This window comes from Ascidia mentula, chromosome 4 (assembly GCF_947561715.1).
Source record: "Ascidia mentula chromosome 4, kaAscMent1.1, whole genome shotgun sequence".
Classification (NCBI taxonomy): Eukaryota; Metazoa; Chordata; class Ascidiacea; order Phlebobranchia; family Ascidiidae; genus Ascidia; species Ascidia mentula.
This window is the reverse complement of record NC_138569.1, coordinates 20,076,793-20,098,316: the sequence shown is the minus strand read 5'-3', so window position 1 is coordinate 20,098,316 and position 21,524 is coordinate 20,076,793. Positions and strand designations below refer to the sequence as shown.

At 41.5% G+C, this 21,524-nt stretch overlaps 1 protein-coding gene across 2 annotated transcripts in view; it reads right to left on the bottom strand.

The window, feature by feature from the left end:
• Positions 1-21,524, bottom strand: part of LOC145898469 (long-chain-fatty-acid--CoA ligase ACSBG2-like) — a 30,573-nt gene that overhangs the window by 461 nt on the left and 8,588 nt on the right. For both annotated transcript variants that reach the window (XM_082986930.1, XM_082986931.1), the window contains 12 exons: positions 18,891-18,979; positions 14,556-14,676; positions 12,906-12,986; positions 8,999-9,148; positions 7,990-8,151; positions 6,846-7,027; positions 2,889-3,079; positions 2,579-2,685; positions 2,233-2,383; positions 1,944-2,083; positions 662-808; positions 30-132 (listed from right to left, as the gene is read on the bottom strand). In XM_082986930.1, coding sequence (XP_082843056.1) covers positions 30-132; positions 662-808; positions 1,944-2,083; positions 2,233-2,383; positions 2,579-2,685; positions 2,889-3,079; positions 6,846-7,027; positions 7,990-8,151; positions 8,999-9,148; positions 12,906-12,986; positions 14,556-14,676; positions 18,891-18,979 — 1,624 coding nt within the window. The remainder of the gene's footprint in view (positions 1-29; positions 133-661; positions 809-1,943; positions 2,084-2,232; positions 2,384-2,578; positions 2,686-2,888; positions 3,080-6,845; positions 7,028-7,989; positions 8,152-8,998; positions 9,149-12,905; positions 12,987-14,555; positions 14,677-18,890; positions 18,980-21,524) is intronic.

Sequence of the window (21,524 nt, the reverse complement as noted above, 5' to 3'; positions counted from 1 at the left end):
TGCAAGCACGGCTTGAAACGTATGATTACCTATCTCTCCTCCTTTCAGAGAGAAGTCATCCGGCAAAAGAACCCACTTTCGAATAAGTTGGGCACGCGATGTCGCTCGCAAGTTGACTTGCTTTAACCGTTTCTGTGGGGAGGTGTAAAGCAATTGTTGACGTTGGGTGGTGAAAAAAACATTTTCGAATGCTTATATCGAGAATGATGGTCAAGGAATGGCTACGATTTCCAATATAATAATGATCAAAATTGTTTCTTCAATTTGGTTTTGTTGAAATATTTGAAATATAAGGTGTACTCTATTTTTAGTATTTTATTTTTACTTCCTTTGCGAGATACAAATATTATTCAGACAAATATACAGAGAATCTTTAATTTATTATTTAAATAAATAAAAGGACTAGGAAACGTTCTTAGATAATGATTCCCTACAAAAAGGCGAATTTGAACTCCTTAGAAATTCTTGAGTGACACACGCATCAGTTGTCAAACAAGGACCATTGTGCTTAAAAGGAAATGAATGTGCTCTTTGCTTTAACCACAAATGACCCTTTTTTTAACCATTTCTCACAATCTGTCATCGACCCGTCATCGCTGGAAAGCTGAACCACAAACATCTTCGTCTTTCGTTGTCCGGCCAACAACCAAACAAAACATACCTCGATTCCGCTTGTCACGTGGGCGTCACGGCCCGACGCCATTGGTCCAAGCGTCAACGCGTCATCGCTCCCACAGTCGCGACAGAAAGCGCGGGAAATCTCGTTCAGTCGTTCCGTAACTATTCCGCTCGACTCATCCACTTCACACTGCGGGTACAACAATGAACAACCGTGAGACGCCAAATAAGGCACGTCGCGTGTGCCGGCGGGCCACACGCGAGCCACAAAGGTGACATCATAGATACATAACGTCATCAGACGTCGATCAAAGGCGCGGTTGATGGCTTGTGTCGTGTGGGTGTGATGGCGTTTCCTTGAAGTAGTTTTAATAGCGAATAGTTTCTCACGGGTTTGGGTTGTTTGAGTTAGACTCAGGACAGAGGTTGGGAGGTTGAAAGTACTTCCGAAATCTTTGATGGATCGAATGACACATCAAGTTATGCGTGAGGAAATGGGATATATGTCGTTTAAAGTCTCTGCCACCTACAACGGCGCCGTTATTTGGCGCAAACGTGTTGAAAGATGTATTTATTTTACATTTTTCGGTGCCGTTGAAAACCCCATTGTAAGACTCATGCATCTTTTTTCCAAGTATATTCAAGTGGTTAAAAATGTTTGAAGCATTGGTTTGGTTAAATATCAGTATCATACCAGCGCCCGATTTTAAAAAGCTGGTCTTGTGTAAAAAGGTACGTTCAATCTTTTATCAACTAACATCAAAACAGAGCTGAATATTTTTGGTAGAAGCATAAATCCATTTGCCACAATTGCCTCCACTTTGGTTCAGCACCATTACGCAGCGTCGACTTGAGTAGATTCGATGGGGGGAAACCACGTGTTATAGCACACACAGGAAACACCAAACCCACTTGAGTGATTTGTCCACTTGCATCTGTCGCAAGGCAGACAGGTCCCACACCCTATTTTCACCCAGCTCGTGGACCGTGCGCAAAATATACTTGTGCAGTGTCAAGGTTTTTCAAGTCAAAACCGGACGCCAATATGGAAAACCCGGATTATGTAATTTGTTAATTTTGTCATGTCGCCGACGGAGGAAACCCGAGTTAGGTTAAACTGCTATAATGCCGGCTGTGCAGGTATAAATTTTGTTTAAATACACCAGTTTTAAAGACGTTTGCGAAGTTCGAATGTGGACTGCAATAGACACTACGAAATTACGCAGAAAACACAAAAAAAAGTCACAGTGAAAATACACAAAATTGTCACAATATTCACTCAAGGAGTAAACTAGGCCAGTTGCGCCCGTCTTTGCCAAACTTACTTGCATAGTAATCAAAATCGACAAGAACCTTCTTCCATCTCCGATTAAAACACAGTTACTGAGAGCCGGCAAAACCTCTCGGACCTGCGTCTCGATTAGTTTCGGGGGAATGTTCTCGCCTCCAGCCGTGATGATCAAGTCTGCAAAGCAGGTTGACATCAAATGACCTCGATACCCAATCTATAGCACGATATTTCGACTTGGGCTCAGATCCAAAATCGATACACATGGTTAACATTTATAAATTTCCAGGGTGTGTAACAAGCAAACAAAAAAAGTGAACACATGCCTTTAATTCGACCCGTGACGTAGAGAAAACCATCGTCATCAAAAGTACCGACGTCACCCGTGTGCAGCCAACCGGAACTGTCGATAACTTGCGATGTGTTTTCCTCTGCATCTAGGTAGCCCATCATAATGTTTCGGCCCCAGAGACAAATCTGTAGATGCAATGAATGGTCATACATCGTTTAATGTGTGCAAACACTGTGCCCACTGATAATTGGAGAAATAAGATACAAAAAATTTGAACCTCGATTATATGTTAAACGCATAGACGCATATTTAACATTCATTACAAGTATGAAAGGTTATGCGTAAATTAATGTAACTAAAAGAAACTTATCACCCCCCACCTCCCCACTTCCACTTTCATCCAATTTGGTTTTTGAACTGTAAAGACTTTGACCGACTGACTGAAGACGAAACTTTCCCAGTTGGTTCAGACAAACAACATGAGGTCCTAACAATGATAAAATATGTTTTAAACCACTGCGGATAATTCAATACATAAAAATGTTTTTTTTTCGGGTTCGGTCGCATTGTTTTCACTTCAATTAGTTCCGAACACCGCAAAATCAGCAAGTCCCAGAACCATTAAACTCTTTAAAAACGTATAATATTTCACAAATTGAGTAATAAATGTACTTTACGTCCTTTACACACCGGTTGATTCGCTCAGCCCGTACATCTGCATTAACGGCACGTGATGGCGCCAAAGAGCTTTTTGAGTGTCATCGGAGAGCGGTGCTGCCGAAGACACGAGCAGTTTGCAACGATCAAGACCCAGAGCATGGTGTACACGATGGAAGAGCAGCTTTTCGGCCAAATGGAACCCAAAGGGTCGCGTCACAATGCTGTATTAAGACACTTTTGATAATGAGCTTGTAGAGTAGACGAATAAACTTGTCATTGATGGGCTTTCGCCAATTAAATGACGTGTATTAACGGAATGGAATGCTTACATAGGACGCTGATCAATTTAATATAATTCTGACGTCTAATATATGTACCTAGGTGCAAAAGACCAACGGAAAAATGGGAGTTATTTCCAGGACTAAAATTCCTCCCTGATGGACAATACTTATCTTGCGAATGTTATACAAATGCATCTCTGCCCCAACCGAATGTCTGCAAAGCTGAAATCGTTTTACCAAACAACGTATTCGTGCAACTTCTAGGCCATCACTCATTGGACGCGTGTGCCGCCCACTCACACCAAGCATGTGAGCGGAGAGTGTTTGTTCAAACCCACCCGGCGAGGCCGATCACGTGCTTCAAAGTCCACAAAGCATTCCAACTAACATATGTGATTTTTGGATCAGAGTGCTGTGACGTTTAAGTAGCCAAAATACTGCGATGTGATGTCTGGTATTGGGCGCGAAAAAATTACAGTCACCGGGTTTACGGTGCAGAGGTTGAAATACTCGCAGGACGAAGGTAGCAAAAGTGTATCGTATTATTGTGGCTTATGCGAAACGTACCAAATTGTCTTTACACAAGCACGGATTGCACAAATTAGTGTTAAGATCCCGTGTGCATGTTGCATAACACGCAGGTGTTCAACAATCACTTCGTATAGCTTCTCAAGGAATCACCATAATTTCACGAATCTACCATCCGACTAAATCAGGGCGACGAGGGAGAAAGTCGTGACCCCAAAACTCCATAACCCCATCTTGGGAGAAAGTTGGAAATTTCGCTCCAAGGTTTTGACCTTAACCGCTGATGACGTAACGAAACCACCTCCGATGCGTCACGTGACACTGGGGATTGGCGATGGGAGAAGAGCTTATAGGTTGTCTGGTTCCGCTTTTACATTCAGGTTTACGATCCAGAACTTTTGTTAAGTCTTCATATAGCCAGTATCAGTAGTAAGTTTGCATTCAATCCTTGCCTCGTAAGTTTCTCCCAGCATGTTGGTAATTAACAAACACTCCAAATGGCAAACACTTGAGCAAAGAATGTAGAACATGTTAGGTAGCTTAAGCATAGGCAAACAGTGATGGGCTTTTCCAGCGTACACCCAAGTTCCTGTTGGTAGAGCAGGGGAATTTTACAAGTTCCGTTATAACGCTTGGCAATATAAGCTCCCCGCGAACCGGTTTGTAAAGCTTCACAAAGACGTTGAACTTAATTTTGGCCAAGTAAAAATAAGTTAAACCGTACAAGCTTGTGAGAAGTAGTTCGATTGGCGCCAGGTTGAATAACAATGACCCCAAACAATATCCCACTACAAGGCGCCAATTTCCGGCCTTGAATAAGATGCCAATTTGCGCCCGCGACTCTAATCCTACAGAGGTGTTGAAGTGGGCAGTCACAAAGCGCCGATGGGCCCGAGGGTTTCTATTTACGTGCCAGCGCGTCGAAACTGTGTCAACAAGAACGGGGGGCACTCAAAAGTGACAAAAGTGCAGCATTCACAATAACCAAGCTGGCGAGTGGGCGTTCAGTTATTTCTGAACGCAGGGGACGCGCTAGCTGGAAGCCGGTCCTTGGTAATGTTTACACGCCTTGATACGCGCGGCGGGCACAGTGGGAGAGAGGGGCAGGGCAGGCGTCTCTCATGCCTAGCGTGGGCGTTTCGGCATTTCCATTGGTATTTTGAAAAAGCACGTGAGTGAGAACAAGCGTGTACACCCACGTATTGCGGTGGTCGCTTGTGTGTGTTTGATATTAGACAGGCCGATTTATACCCCCCTTTCATTTGACCCGTTTCCCAATAGTTGGTTAGCGGACAATGGAACCGCCGCGTCTTCGAGAACAATACGAGGAATGCGATGCCGCAATTTAATTTACAACCTCGTAGGATGAAACACATGAATCTGTTTGTTCCGATGGCAGTTTACAAATTGCTAATCTACAGATTCCTCCACAAATTAAAAATTAATTTGCTGTCAGATTTCATAAGATTTTTCATCATCGCCGGCAACTTCCGGGCCTTACAGTATAAGTTATGTAAGTTTTAACCGGTCCACCGCGCATTCTTTTGTTACGTTTGTCAGTTTCAGTCAAAAAGTCGTCAGAAAATCACAAAAAAATATTTAGCCACAATTGTGAGAAGGGTTTAAGACATTCTTAGCCCGACATAAAAATGCAGACCCTAGACTTTATCGGAGAAAAGGGGATGTTATGCAAAGTGTGCAATAAACGAACGCCCCCTAAATTCAAAAAGGAAAAAAAACCTTACAATCGAAACACATTTGGGCTAAAAAAAATATAAAAAAAATCCAGAAGCTAATTTGCATACTTGAGAAGAAAACCCAGCAAATTTTTGTTGTCGGGTTGTTATGTCTGCAAGCGGGTTCACAATGCAACGAAACTTTGCTGTGGAGGCGCCACATCCCCGTTTTGTCGGCATGCCATGACGTAACATGCTTTCTGACGACACAAGTGGCTGTCAATGGAAAACCGCTTCCCACGACTGTTACGTCACAATGGCCGCTCTAGATAGGTGGAGTGCAGAGTACAGTTTGGAGAAGTCTAAGGGAACTTCCTTTACTTTAACCGCGCCGTGGATTCTAAAAGTAAACCACTCTTATTGTTCAGTTGAAATACTCGTGATCAATTTATGTGAGTAATTACTTCAGCTCGCTTTCAAATACTTATATGGGTGCAAAGAAACTATGGCGAATAACTCTAAAGATAATTGAATTGCCTTCTTCTTACGATGAACACAGCTGTGCTTAAATTGTTTGATTTTGGCTATGTCAGTGAGCGTATACTATTGCAACTACGTCGACTGTTATGATTTTAGCATCAAGATATACCTTTTCCATCACGACGACGTACTTTTTGCAGTGCTTGATTTTTGGCTACAAAAACGAAAATATATCATTGGCTGCCCACTCACACATTATTGTTAACACCCAAAGCACGAGAAACCGCTGCTTTTAAAGCAGCTGTGTTGCCTCAAATGAACTAGTGTGATTCCCACGCAAACCCTCCAGCACGCAGTGAACTTTACGCACACGCAGGCGTGAACGACGCATGACAAACTAATCTCTGGTTCACTTCACAACGACTTCACCCTGATCCAATCGTTGTCATTTTACGTTAATAATAGGATTCAACATAGTGTGGGTGTTACTTGGTTTTGAAGGTCGGTTTACTTCTGTGATTTGTTTGCGAGACGTTTTTTGCAAAATATAAATATGATGTTGGCATTTATTTCGGCTTCCTTGATTCTATTTCTCATACCTAATTCTTGTAAATAAGCATGGTGCTAATAATGAAAGTTTTGTGAGTTGCATACAGATGGCCACGGTCATTAGCGCAGCTTCCACTTTGTGGTCACTATATATTTGTACGCATGTTCCGTTTGTTTGAAAAGGAAGGCAAAATGTTCACTCTGTATTTGAAACGTTGGACAATTTTTGCGTGCATTTAGATCAATCCTAGACCAGTGGGATGCTAAGAAATCTAAAAAAACACGAAATATAATAGGAAATATCCCAAGAGTAGGTATATGATGTTTGTGGGTGGATGCGTAGTCTGAAGAAGACAAATATAAAATAATGAATAACTTGACGAATTGACGAAGTATTTTGTTCAAGCAAACCGCAAAAAATGCCCTTTCGTGAATGTTTTTTTCAAAAACAACCAGAACCAACAACAACCTACCCTTCAGCCATGTGCTCAACTGCTTTCATGCCAATGTTTTCGCACAAATCCCTGATCCTTCTTCTTAGCGCCCCCTCCTCCGACGTGGACGAGTTGAGTTTCTGGTGAATTTTTTCCCACACCCTCGGCACTGCAAAGAACTGAGTGGGTCGAACCGACTTCAGCGTCTGCGTCAGGTTCCCCTGATCAATAAATAACAGATAAATTAAAATCATTTGGCACTGATGATGAACGCAGTTGTGTTCGAAACCTCTGCTCAATGAGAAGCATAATGGCTTTGACATTTATATTCATATTAATGTTTTTACGGTTTACTTATATTTCTCTGTAAAGTCCGTTGCACACTCAATTATAGACATGGGTTGCGATTTTCTATTAATCTTAGTTTAAGTTAATACTTGTGACTTGACTTCGAAGTCATAGGAAGAAAAAGGAAAAATTATAAACAATCTTATTTAAGGCAAAGGTACGAGTGACATCACTGTGCGTAGTTTCTCCTGTGGGAAAAGATTGTGAGAAACCGGGGGACCCAAATGCAACTTTCTCCTGATCATGGATAAAAACGGGCACTTCCTGCAGCCGCCTTAAGTCAATTATAGTCTGGGCTTAGGGACGTTCACTTCGGAAACTTACCGAACCCGTTTCCCCGTTACTACGTTCAGTATGGAGAATTGCCCATCCCGCAAAATGTTGGTGCGTCAAACGTGTTTGCGTTACGATGCGAATATTAAAACCTTCCGTTCCATTGTACGTCGTCCCATCATGGAAACCTACAACCTTTTCCATGGGTTTGGGAGAAAGCCGATCGTAACTTGGACTTTGCTTGCATCAATTTAAAACAGAATGTTTTACGTCACCAGTTGTGACATTAGTGTATGCGGAAGGGTGATGGAATGGTGGGTTGGGATGTACATATTGCGAAACTGTGGCATTTCTTAATGTACGATGGTATTAGTTTCTTCATGGAACGTCAAGGTTTTCCAGGTCATGTCAACATATCTTAATGAGAAGATATTTTCCATCGTATTGTTTTAAGTCACGCATATTGCCATGTCCATGTGCAGCGCCAGTATCCATCATTATGTAATTAGGTAAAAGGAAACCTAAGCTTTGCTGGCTTCTGTGCTTGTAGCGAACCACTCACCTTAAGCACGTCGGATCTGGCAAAATAAACCGTGTTTCCGGCAACGAGACTTGCCCACAGGTCACAAATTTGAGCTGCAACATGGGACAGAGGAAGGTAGGACAGAAGAATTTCATGATGACTTTTACTTGCAGCCACTAGACGGCGCGCTGTGTTGGTTATCTGCAATAAATGTATGATTGGCAGTATTGGTTAGGGGCTCGACCCATATACCAAGAAGAAAACCTGACCGATATCATGGATTCAAATCCAGGTGTGGTCAAAAAAAATGAACGTTTCGGTCGCAGGATTTTGCTTTTATAAATTTTAGTCAGTTAAATTTGAATGTTTTAAGGAACTTTATCAACATAAATTACCTAAACAGATCATTGTGAGTTTGTAACTAGTATAGGCAATGAATTTATTTATTTATTTACTCGAGGTGCTCGCAAAAAATAGGTACGAATTTTAAAATACTGATTTCATCCAAATCAATACAGGATTTTTTGCGCAGATGTGACCCCTAATGAATGCGTTTTTTTGTATCCACACATAAACTTCGCACAAGCAACTACTTTGGTTTGAAATTTAGTTAATAAAGATTACACCAGTCAACACACACGTCGACAAAGCTGATAAACCAAATGCCATATTTGGAACAACCAAAGCAAATACCATGGCCTTAATCTAAGCGATTAGTGTTGATACACAAGCCGCACAGGCAAGATAGTCATAAGCCGTGAACTGATCTAGTTATCTCCATGACAAGCTGAACCGCAAAACAACAAACCATATCAAGACGTTTGCCTCGCCAGCTTTTGTGTGGGACACAAGGGCCTCAGGACCAGATTAGGCGATAAAAATTGAGATGAAAGTCCCAACCGAACAATGGGCAATCGCGAACACTCAGCACCGCCCAATTGTCCGGCCACGCCGGTGACGACATCTTGTGACGTCAAAGACTCGAGAGCCGATAGGCCGCCACCCCCCACTGCCACCAAACCGGCTTAACTCAACTTTGATGCCTCACATTGTCGTGGCTGAGGAGGACACCCTTGGGATGGCCTGATGTCCCTGATGTGAAGATCACTTGGCAACACTGGTTGGCACGCTGTTCTCCGATCATCCGACGAACTTCACTCTCATCCACCTTTTCGCCGGCGCGCAAAAAGTCTTCCCACTAAAACAGAAACAAATTGTTTATTAAATGCAACGTAACTTATGTCTCTTATGGTTGACCACATAGCAGTAGTTGGACATGAATGACATATAGGAGTTTAATATACCTGACCTCCCTTTAGCAATCCTAATTATATGTACATATTAAACGTAAAATCTCACTATAAGGTGCAAAATTCCAGAAGTTATACCATACTTTCTACGAGCGAAGTTACGTCAAAATCTTTCGGCAACTGTAAAGTTCATTTCGAAACTGTGCGACAGAAACGACGACCCCGGGATGTTGCAACGCCGAACAAACAGTGTTGTTGCAAATTTCGAACGCATATCACTTATCGAAACGTTTACCCGGGAAATCCCCGATTGCCATGCGACAGTGTGTGTGACGTAATGTTCAACACCAACAAACAAGTGCCCGCCTTTCCTACAGGCACTTCGAAGGTCTGGATTCAATAATTTAAACGTCACTCGCACACAACACTTTACACGCCGTTACTGGGCTACACTCACCAAAAGGTTAAGTAGTAGTATATCTACTTGGCCATCCTATGGACGTGTCAAGCGTGTGTATAAATAGCGTATCGTTGTATTGCTTACTTTGGTGCGTCATGGCCTTCGTTACTCCACCACATAAACATAAAACAATAACTGGTGATTTTGATAAGGACGAAATTAAAATCACTGGATTTAAGGGTAATTGTTGTCATCTTAATGCTCTTGGTAAACGTGTCTGTTTCGTTTTACGTACAAATGCCATCAACCTCTAAACGTTTCCTTTGCTTTGGGAATAAGTACCGGTTTTACTTGTTATGACGTTCGATACTCATTTCCCAAAAAGTCAAAACAATTACAGTGCATACGTCATGAGTATATAAGTATCGTCTCAATCCTCACCGGTATTACATACTTATTCTCCCAAGAGCATCGGATTTTTGTGCGTTGGTACTTTTTGCTATGCCAAACGATAAATAGAAAAATCTTTTCAGCACTGTGGCCCAGTCTCTTTATCCTCAGAATTCTGAGTTAATCCGTTATTAGTGTTCCTAAAAAAGACCAAATATCGCAGAGGAAACCCGCCAGAAAAGCGTATTTACCATCAATCCAGGAAAACAAAAACCGTTTTAATTACTTGCTTCGTCATATGTTGTCAAAACATGATTCGAAGAAAATTTGCGTCATCGCCACCCGGTCATAGTGTCGTATATTTGCCAACTTTCCAGAACACAGAGTCTTTGTGTGGCCGCCAATCCGACAATTCGGGACAGGCGTCAGCCAACCAGCACTCCCTAAACACAGCTTGGCCGGAAATTGAGACTCCACTTCCCGCCGAATTCGCCAGTTCAACCCAACGCGCGATCCCTCGTGTTTACCTGCCAACGATTTCCGACCGGCGAGCAACAATGACGCAATCTGTAGAAGCGCGAGGGAAATCCCCGAAGTTCTCGATTTGTTTTTGTGTCGTCATCGCGACCTTAAGTCGCGGTGGTGACGAAGCAGTTAAAAGCAAGACGTGTCTCGCGCCTGCTCTGTTTACGGCGACTGCTGAGCGTTTGGAAATTTCGTAACAGAATCGTAAATAAGGTATTTTGAACCTGTTTTTGAACCACATGATACACGGGTTTGAACAATTCCCTGTAATCTGTAATCTACTGTAGCGAGTGTCCTAGTGTAAAATACGTGTTTCATTGTAAACAGAATTTGGGTTTCATCGCTTGTCATAATTGTGTTTTTTTTGTCACAATAACTTTAAATGAGATGTTCCGCAGTTTATTTACAGATTTTCTTCATTTTGCCCCGCTGTAAAAACATTTTGAGTGCTAAACTTCCAAAACGTAATTACAGAACTTTATTGTATATTTTCATTAGGCCTATTTTGCTCTTTTCATCAATATAAGTCAAACTTGTAGTTGCGAAGCATCACCCGCGTGATTGACTGTGCGTTCGTGAAATACATTACAATCCACCCACGCGCAATAAATCAACCACCGCACTTTGTATGGAGGAAAATGAAACTTTATTGGCCTTTTCTCGGGAAGTTTGGAAACAAGGTGGGACGCACGGCGTTACGCCTTTCCACGGTCTATACTTAGCAAACTGCTGAAGGTTGGTTTGCGTGGGCTTACAAAAGTCCGCTACATTGACGTTGCGTGTGGATTGTGCACAGGGCGTCGATATTACGTGACCACAGGAATTCGTTCCTTGACGACTGGAAATTTGATGTTTGCATGGACTCTCTCACACTGTAGAAATGTGGAAACCGAGAAAAAACATTTCTACCTGTTGAGATTCATGTTCGGGTAATCATTTTTTTAACTCACTGTCAAACTTCCTCACAAATCGTGGCGTGAATTAAAAGCCAGGACAAAAACTATTTTAGGCATTCACATGAACTTGAATTGGATTGCACTGTAATGTTTGCTTTAGGCAGTGCAACTTTTCAATCCACTTTTTCGACTTTGTACTTCGCATAGAAAGTGCAGAGCACACAATTACGTGCGTATTTTACCGCAAACGCATAATGTATATTCGCTAAGCTCGACTAATAATACAAAAGTTAGCCTGTACAAACACATATGGTGATACTGTGAAATTGCCCTACATACCAGAAGCTAACGACACCTTGGTTACGTAACTTGCGGCAATTCGGTTTAAAACGCTAGGCGCGCCTTCAGACGTCCCATTATGACGCAACAACGTCAATTGTGCGAGCTGTCGACGCACAAGTGATTTATAGCATTTGAATTAGAGCCGCGCCTACTGTACGTCCGGTCTATTCGAACACAAGCGTGCGATGGCTCGACGAACAAGTTTCGTAATGTGGGCTGTTTTGGCTACCTTGTTTATGTTCGGACAGCTTGATGACAAAGCCTAGAATCATGACCAAAAGGGTCCAGATCGGTTTCCAAAGCAACAGATTACAAACAATGGCGTACGTATAGTGTTTTGTGGGAATAGTACTTTTACACACAGTGATTGGAAACCGTTGTAATTTTAATCACAACATGTGTTTTTTACAGTTTTGAATCACAACATCCACTGCCAGTTCGTTGGGTTTGGACTACCATTGCAGCAACGACCCAACTTCTTATGTTGACACATTTTAAACCACCTTAAGATTAAGAGTTTGCCGCAAAAGTACAAATAAAGATAAAAAAACGATGTAATGGCCACCATGCTGTAGTTCAGAGCTACAAGAGAAAGCTGAAAGTGGGTCGAGCCAAGCATCTTGTCCGCCAGATTTGTTTATTTGTTTAAAAATCCCTGTTGCGCCACCGTGTATATAGGATAACTTGACGTGGATGCTTCGGTTTGACGTTGAACAGACATGATTTCACGAAGTGCCTCGGGGTGGATGCGCTCCTGTGTTTGTTTCGTCACAATAATGAGCGGTGACGTAGTTTCCTATCAAGAGTCGTTACGGATTTCGCAAAGTGCGAAAGAATTTTTTTACGTTTTTTTTACAATCATTTGCAATGAGTTACTTGGCGGATAAAATACGCGTTTTTCCCGTTTGAATTTCGAACGTTCAGTTCGTAACTTCACAACATTTTTGGGCTTAAAGTTTCGTCACATTGAAATGACGCAATTCAGTGCTAAAGATCACGTGACCCACACGCGAAACCACAAAATCACCACCAAATCCTTTCTAAACGATCTTCCAAGAAAATCGTCTGAGGTTCAAAGCTCCTCATGGCGCGTCGGCGTATCGCCGCAATCTACAGTGTAGTTAGATGAATATCGAAATGGTGCCGACTTACCGTATAAACGCGCTCATCTTCACTCCCCAATTCTCCGTGGCATTGCACCACTGTTGTCAACTCCGGAAGACGATCCCATATCTGCAAGAACGATTATCGGATGATCATTTTGCACGACGAGGTGAAACTGCCTGAAAGTGTTATTGTGTTTCGCAAGATTGCGGACATTTCCAGGCAGTGTTTATTCTATGGAATTCATCAACACTAACTCTTGACGCATTTTATAGATAGTATAAGCATACATGTTTTTTGCTACCCTTTTCCCTGTAATACTTACGTTTGTTTCGGTCCAGGTTCAAGAGGAAATAAAACCTGCTTCTGTTTGTTTGGTTTCGACTACGCCAAATTTACATACCCATATGATATTTGCATATAGCTTATCGAAACACCGAACGTTGTGTTTTATTTGCAGAAGTGTGTTGCACAAGTCACTGACACTAAGTTTATTTTTATCCGGAATAACGATAAACACAGACGATAATTGAATAAAAATGACAACATTGTTATGTGATGTCAGGTTGAAACCTATGATGTAAAAATTTACCATTGCTTGCGTACCTGGACAAAAAAGGCTGAATGACAAATTGCCACACTCGTGACCTTCGCTGGGAGGTTAATCCATGGAGATTACCGCTTGACTGAAGCGAGGACAGGGTTTTCACACAATTTTATGATAAATGCATTTGAATTGACCCAGACGACGCTTATTTATTTGCAATACGAAAGCCACTGTGTCTCAACATTTTACTTGCTTTTTCCATAACACAGAAAAATTGGGCCGTTAAATTGATTGCTGATGAAAGGTGCATTGCCCTTTTACGTCTTGCTTGTGTTTTATTGGTCTATGCAAAGAAAATTAGTGTATTTGCTTTCTTGTGTATATCTCGTCATAAAATGATGCACCGGATTTTTTTGTGGGGAGATTGTTGTAGCCCAAGCACAAAATAATTACCAATACGTAAAAGTTACACATAACATAGGTATGTACGACGAACTGAACATGATATGAGCTCTAGTACAATGAGGGACCAGCATTGTAAAGGGGTCCACGCCCTCCTGTTCCTATTTATTTGTGACCACAATTACGTACACCCGACCACGAGACCCAATTCCGAATATTCCACATTTAGAATAATTTCGGCACACCATGGCCATGGCCTTGTGAGTTCACAAATGCGTTAAGGCATACACGACGTTTTATAGGTGTGTTGTATAACCAGGTAAATAGACAGGATATCGTGGTGACAAATGGTCTGACAACATCTTGCTTGGCGTCTTTTGTGAGTTTTAAGCAAAATCGAGAATACTTTGTTTATCTTATGTTTTAACTATATGTTTACATGCACTATACGCACAGCTAAGCACAGCTAAGCACGCTTCTGCATTAAATTGCATTTTAGGGATAGGCCTTCACTGCTGTCGTTGTTATATGCTTACAACGTTTTGCGCTAATGTCGTTTCCGTTGTTACTGACAAGTATTTAACATCAACTGAAAGCACATCAATTTGTATCCAAAACACTAAAACAGGTTTTTCAAAATGCGCTACACATCAGGAGCAACAATGGCGAATTTAAAACTACAGTATTTTGGCTTGCGATTAAGAACCGGAATATGAAAGTGTTTAAAAGCAATTGAGGACAATTTTTACCTGTAATATTTTCTCGAGTTGTTCCCCATTTTCGACCACAGCTATGTTTGCTGAAGTTCTCTCGAGCACATACTGGCAAGCGTCGGCCTTGTTGGTGGTGTAAATACCACACCCCACCCCTCTGCAAAAAGCAACAGCTGGTTAAACGCGAATCTATCACGACGTGGCGTAACGACAAGCCTGTTAGCCAAGGTCTAGTTGGGATAAGTTTCCTGACGGAGTTGAGGACAATGAGCATTTGGTTAATAATGACACAACTATAAATAACTTCATTTCAAAAATAATAAAACGTGGTCCAAGTCACAGGTGAAGTGTGATATGTTGGCTTGTTTGGGTTCAAACGTTAAAAACTCGTTTTGAAGTCAATCACACTAGAAACCCTAAAAATATAATGAATTGTAAATCTGAAAATATACTTGGATGTGTGCTCCGGTGCATTATGATGTTAACGTTCTCCAAGCAAACAAATTACATATATTTTGGGGTTTAACGTTCTCCAAGAATAAACTTCCAGATGCATTAACTTTGGACATCTTCAAACCGCACAACAACAGCCTTTACGTCCACCGCACATTTTTATGCGTTCCGGTTGACCGAGTATTGGCATCAAACCCACTTCCCCGTCGCTCTGTGGGAAGCCATCGACATCAAAAGCTTTCGAGGAAATCGATCTTTTTGCGGTTATAATTATTGGCAATGAAGCGTGACACTGGCATAATACATCTGCTACGGCTGGCGTGCGAAATAGAAAAAAAACGTTCCTGTTGCATTTGACGTGTTTAGTGGTTTCTGAAACTTGACTTGTGTGCAGGAATGGAATCTTTGAGTCTATCAGGAGTCTTAATTAAACGCTTGGACGAGGATATTAAGCTGCCAAAACAGTCAAATTGACCTGCAAAACATTTCATTTAAAGAAACTACTGCAACATCACGACTCTGGGTCGTCTACCGTGAAAATTATTCGCAAATTGTTCGCAAAACCTATCGAAATATGGACACCAATAATGAAACCACCAAAGTACAAAGTATTTAATGCATTGTTCCCGCAACCCGAGGGATGAAAACGAATTCTCTGACTTCCTGCATTCCCGAAGCAGCGAAGTTTCCCATGCAGGTGTTCGCAGAAGTCACCGAACCATGACGCACGTTGCGCCTTGCGCTGTGAACCTAGCAATTCGGCACTTCAATTGGGTCATACCGGGTCACATTCCAAACAACTGACGCCTGGCTTAGGTCTCGGGTTGTTTGTTGGTAAAGTTGGCACGTGCCAAAGAACATGCTGTAAAGTTGAGGATTCGGGTGGAAGCATATCAAGGGGTGATGTAATGTTGTTCATCTCAAATTTCAGTGTAATTACGTTTTTAAACTTGGCTGCGTCCTCCAAAGCTAACAGATAATTAGTTTAATACGTAAATCAATCACACGTTTCTTGCTGACGTTCCAATTTCTTTATTGTACAAAATTGTGCTATCATACGTCATAGACTCTATGATAGTATCAACAAGAAACAAAACTCTATGATAGAATCAACAATGATAGGATATAGCATCCGACACGTAATGCCATCTAAATAAACCTGAGGCGATATAATATTTGAGTCAGAAGCTTTCTATAGAAAAAGCATTTTCTCTGTTGTAACGTAAATGCGAAATAAAATATTTACGTAATAAATTGCAAACTGTCGGAAAGTACTGGACAATGTATAGGAAAGTATTGGATGACCAAGCACAGACCAACGACAACCTGCTCACACAATGCAGTTTCCCTGGAAACGAACTACTCTAATCAACAATTTTGAGAATTGACAGTATGCAGTTACATCGCAATCCCCTTTAACCACAACAAACACAGTAGCGTTATTACGTCACAGAGACTTTTTTCTAAGAAAGCCGAACGGGTACATTGTTTCAAACAAGGGAAGGTGCTCAAGTGGATTGTTTGTATCATTGTCGATCATCGTTTTACAGTTCGGCGCTGTGAGGTAATTCGAGATGAAAACATGAGCAGTGAACATATACAAAAGTAATGATGTTGTATTTATTATTAAATATACCTATATAAAGAATTGACAAATATATGCTCTGTAAGAATCGTAATATAAGCTCACGTTGCCATGTCACGTAATTTGTTACGTAACAAACAGGTTATTCTTTCAGTTGTAACTTTCTATTGTTTGTTATAGTTTGTTTATTGTTTTTGTAAAGTTGCTATTGGCATTGCATTTATCCCAAAAGTTTTGCCTGATTGTTCACCCAACTAAAAGCTCAATAGTTATGTTTAGCATTAAAAACAAACAGAAAATTTAGGTTGTCATTTTAAAGCATGAGTAACCGGTCTTTAAAGCACGTTTAATGCCAAATAAGCAGAAGAAAATACGACCGACAATTCCACTTCAGTCTCCCGCGGTGTAAGAGAGCAACTCGATGGAGCACGAGTAACTCGAAACGAGTAACGGATACTCCAAAGTATGTCGAGCCGGACGATTACGTAAACGCCGTGCCACGAATTCCATTCCAATGTTTGTGAATGGAATGCGAGCGAACACAATGGTTTGAGCGGAAGAAGGGTGCAAATTTACAATGGCCGAAGGATTATACCCGTTGATTGTATGTAATGTTGCCGTGAAATTGTAATAGGATTTAGTGATGGGTGGCGACGCCCACGTGGCGACGAAACCGAGGTTGCGAGGCAGCGAATTATTACTGGAAGCCACCACGAAAGGCCTTTAGAGGAACATTCACTTCTGTCTATGCTCCCACTTGTTATTTAGGATTGAAAAGGGTATTGAGCGCATGTTTTGTTACAAAATAACTTGACATATGGAATGTATGGTAGTATTACGACCAGTCTGGCTAACATGTAGGTCAATGTTATGGCTGTGGAGCCGACAATTTATACTACACGCTATAGCAATGAAAATAGTTTTGGGGGCAACTTCAAAAAAAAAGTTAACCAATCTGAGAATGACAATCCATTGTGAAACAAAATACCCCACAATGCCAGAGGCAAACTCGCATTCCATCAGCAAGTTGTTTTCTTGTATCACAAGTACACATTTCAACGTGCAGCTGTTATTCCTGCTTCGATACAATACTGTCATGGCAACGCGTTTGTTGCTAAGGGGGATAAGAACGGGCTTTGGAAAATTTAACCAAACGTTACGAGGAAGTATTGGAACTGGAAACTACTGGAAAATCGACATAATTTTGCGGTCGATTGATTACATGTCACGTGCGCGGGAAAGTTTGAATCACGTGTCTTGTTTAGCGGTTTTCGATTGGTGGTTAGATGGTTGTTGTGGTGACAGATTATCTCGCACAGTGTTGAGAACGTCAAGTGGAAATCTTGTGACTTTGCAGAAGGGTTACCAAGCGCATCAACCACTCCCACGATGTGGCATGTGCGAGATACGTGCAACATTCGTTTGGTTTCCTTTCCAAAGGCTTTGCGCCGAAATATTTCGGTTTGTGTCAATTTTAAAATATTATTTTTCATATTTCTGCGAATACGAACTTTGCTATGGCGACAAAACCGTCACCACAATTTGCCAAATTAGTGGTTTAGTGTCAGGTAAAAACATATGTTTCGCGGGTGTGCCGTTAAATGTATTGCAATGAAAAGAGGTTCCTTTTCAATAGTTGATTCGCTTGCAAACCCAAGTTTACAAATGTGATAAAATGAAAAGGAAACTTTACTGTAAGAATCAATTAATTAAAACTTTTGCGAATAACGAGCATTCATGTGCAATAAAACTAATTTGTGTCTATGTGCGCATAGACGACGCTTGTAAAAATTGCATTTAGAAACCAAAAAAATAACCATGAAATTACGTAATTTCAATGACGTTATGTTTGCTTCATGTCATGGTCACCACGTTATCGACGTTTAAATGTAAAATTGCCCGTGTTGTTTTTAACCTTATCTACATTTCTAATAAAAAAACAACCATCGACCTGTAGCGGGTCAACACAACGTCATAGGGTGTTGTTTGTTTTTGCGACCTTGGCTTGGATTCATTACACCAATGCTTCTTGTTTTGAACACCATTTTTAGCGGGGTTTGCAATTTTTGGAATTTTTCGTAAATTGGATTAAGGTCAAATTTGACGAATGCCCTAACACTAATCGAATATTTGTCGACTTGACCTGGTTTGTGCAACGGTTTATGCATTGATATTTAAAGACATTTGCAGGACTGATAATTTTACCAGAACTACAACGTGGAATTTAAGGTAAACCAGAATCACGTAGGTGATTTCACGGGTCATAGTTCTATTTATACCAAGTTTACCTAACAATTAATCACTTCACAGCAATGAAATTATAGAATTCTTACCCGGCAAGAATAGCTCCGAGGTTGGCGAAAAACCATTGCGGGGAGTTGAATCCCAGAATACAGACGGCTTTGAAGCGACCGAGACCAAACTGAAGAAACAATAACATAGATTAAAGATTTTGAATAATCTTTTACACGCCAAAGTTAGCACTTGACCCGTGTGTATCTGATGTATATTTGTGAATTGGGGAAACATGCGTTTCGCGACACAGGAAAGTTAAACAATGATACTGCAAACAAGCAAGGGCGCAAAAATTCCTCCCATATAGATATTCGGGATATACCGTAAACCTGTAAGTCGACAGTAGATGTACAAACAAAAGACCGCGGGGTTATGATTGACATAGCCGAATGGTTTATGCTGGCAACTTTCGTTCCTATCCCTAACAAATATTTGCGGAATCTTAAACACGACGAAAACTTTTTGTACTCGCTCTGTGTGCGGCAGGCGAAACGGCAATAAAATTTATGGCGGCGATTTTACAGTGTTCCAAGGAGGGTGACGTCATCAAATCGTTTTCGTCACGGGATTGACTATCGGGTTGTGACGTTTACTAGGACCCAAAGACGGCACTATTGAAGTCATTCGCGTGGCAAACTTGACCTGTGAGACAAATCAACTTGATCGATATCACGCACATTCTTGTAAGAAAGGCACATTCGAAGTATTTGCCACATCACAATCGTGAATGTGTCATGTTTTAATGTATATAAGAATGTTCCGATGACATTTTAGGTAAACTTCTGACATTTAAAGGAGAAACAGTCGTTTCCACAATCACACATTATCGATCTATTATACCAGTATAGTATACACTGTGTCCACAATCAAACAACCACAAATTTCGCCTTTGACGTAAATTTTGCCAATAAAACTAGCACCAAAATCGCATTGGAAGGTGGGTTCGATCGATTCGTCATATTTACTGTGTCTTTAAGCAACATATGATAACCGACGGATCAATACATCACGTGTTAGGTCTGCGTACAGATCAGGAGGTCTGACACCTGCGTTGTGTAACCAAATTCGGGCCAAGGCAATGCGAGAATTAACAAGAGGTTTACACTAATAATCCACGCATACCGACACTCACCACCTTGGTATGTGTATATCCACAACCGGGGGAGTTATTGTAACGATTGCTCGATTGGCAGTAAGGCCGGGTCCACACTCACGCTTTGCGCCGGCGGATTCTTTGTTTGTTTCATTATCCCGAACGTACACCCGCACGCCGGTATCCACCGGCGCAAAGCGTGAGTGTGGACCCGGCCTAAGGTTGAAAACGCCGCCAGATCCCTTCAGTCTCTACCTGACAAGAAAAGTCACTTGACTGCGGTGCGAACAATAACAGCCTCCCCCTTTCGAGTCCAACAAGCCATTAACGTGACGTCATACCATCAAAGGGGCTTGTACAGGTGTAACGCAGGGGGTCTCTATAGTTGAGCACGCAGTCCAAAGTGGGCTCAATGCGTGGGCGGAACGAACGTGGCTCACAATCTGTTCTGTCACGAGTCTAGACCATAGCATGATAAAGTCCGTCGCTACACCCTCGGCATACATACGCACACACTAAAAATACGACAGTTTTGTAAAGGCCGGGCCAGCACGGGTGCAAATGGAAAATTCTTGGAAGCCCGTAACACCTAAATGGGAGAATGGTGTTAAGCAGCCTTTAGGTATTTGAAAAGTTTCGCTTTGATAATGTCGCGGCCAACGCGCTATCATTACTCAGTTACGAGCATATATCGAAATCTCTGACTTTCCCAGGGGGGGCAAAAATATTTGTGTTGCGTCGCGCCAGAACTACTTGTGAACTTCGCGCGGGCCAGACTTGGCACGCTCATCGGCTTTCCTGGCTGTGATGCAGACGTCTGTGGGCGTGAACGGTGATTTGGCAAAGTTACTGCGACAAAACACCATAAGACTTCTTTAATTTAGTTTTTGTCATAGGAAGTGCGCAGACGACCAAAAAACATGAAGGCGTGTTTGAATTCGTGATTCTACGGTACAATCATTACACAAGTGGAGTGACAAAGCCATGTTTTGTAACGCGTTTACGCTAGTGTTGTCTACGATGACGTCAATCAATAATCGACCGTGGGCCGTTTTTTTTTTTTTTTTTTCTTTAGTATCGCCACAAAATTGAGGCCAGTCAAACAGCTAATTTCTGTTTTTCTAATTGCCTTCATTTAAATCTCGTCAATCGTTGAAGGCATCAGTGCGTGCTTGGCAGGTCAAAAATGCTTGCGAAAATCGTTCATCCCACTAACTAGCAGAGCGTGAAGGTTTGCAAACACAACAGTTCCGTTTCGTCATCGCTGATTTTTAACCGTGCATTGTGTCTCCATACTTTTTGCTCTATTGTAAATGATTTTATATCAACGTTTTGCGCGTTTAGCTTCATCGACTACAATACTTGTTTATTGGGCTTAATTCGCCACACAAATAGGCGATGGCACTTTAAACAACGTTATCCAAACTGTTTGCATTGCAAGTACACACCTCTAAACCAACATTTCACTTGTAATTTGAAGGTTTCTGAAAACCTCGATCTTAAGGAAAGCTTTTGGAAAACTATGAAAACCACAATGAAAGTGCATTCCACGATATTAAAGCTAAGTCAACACTTACCA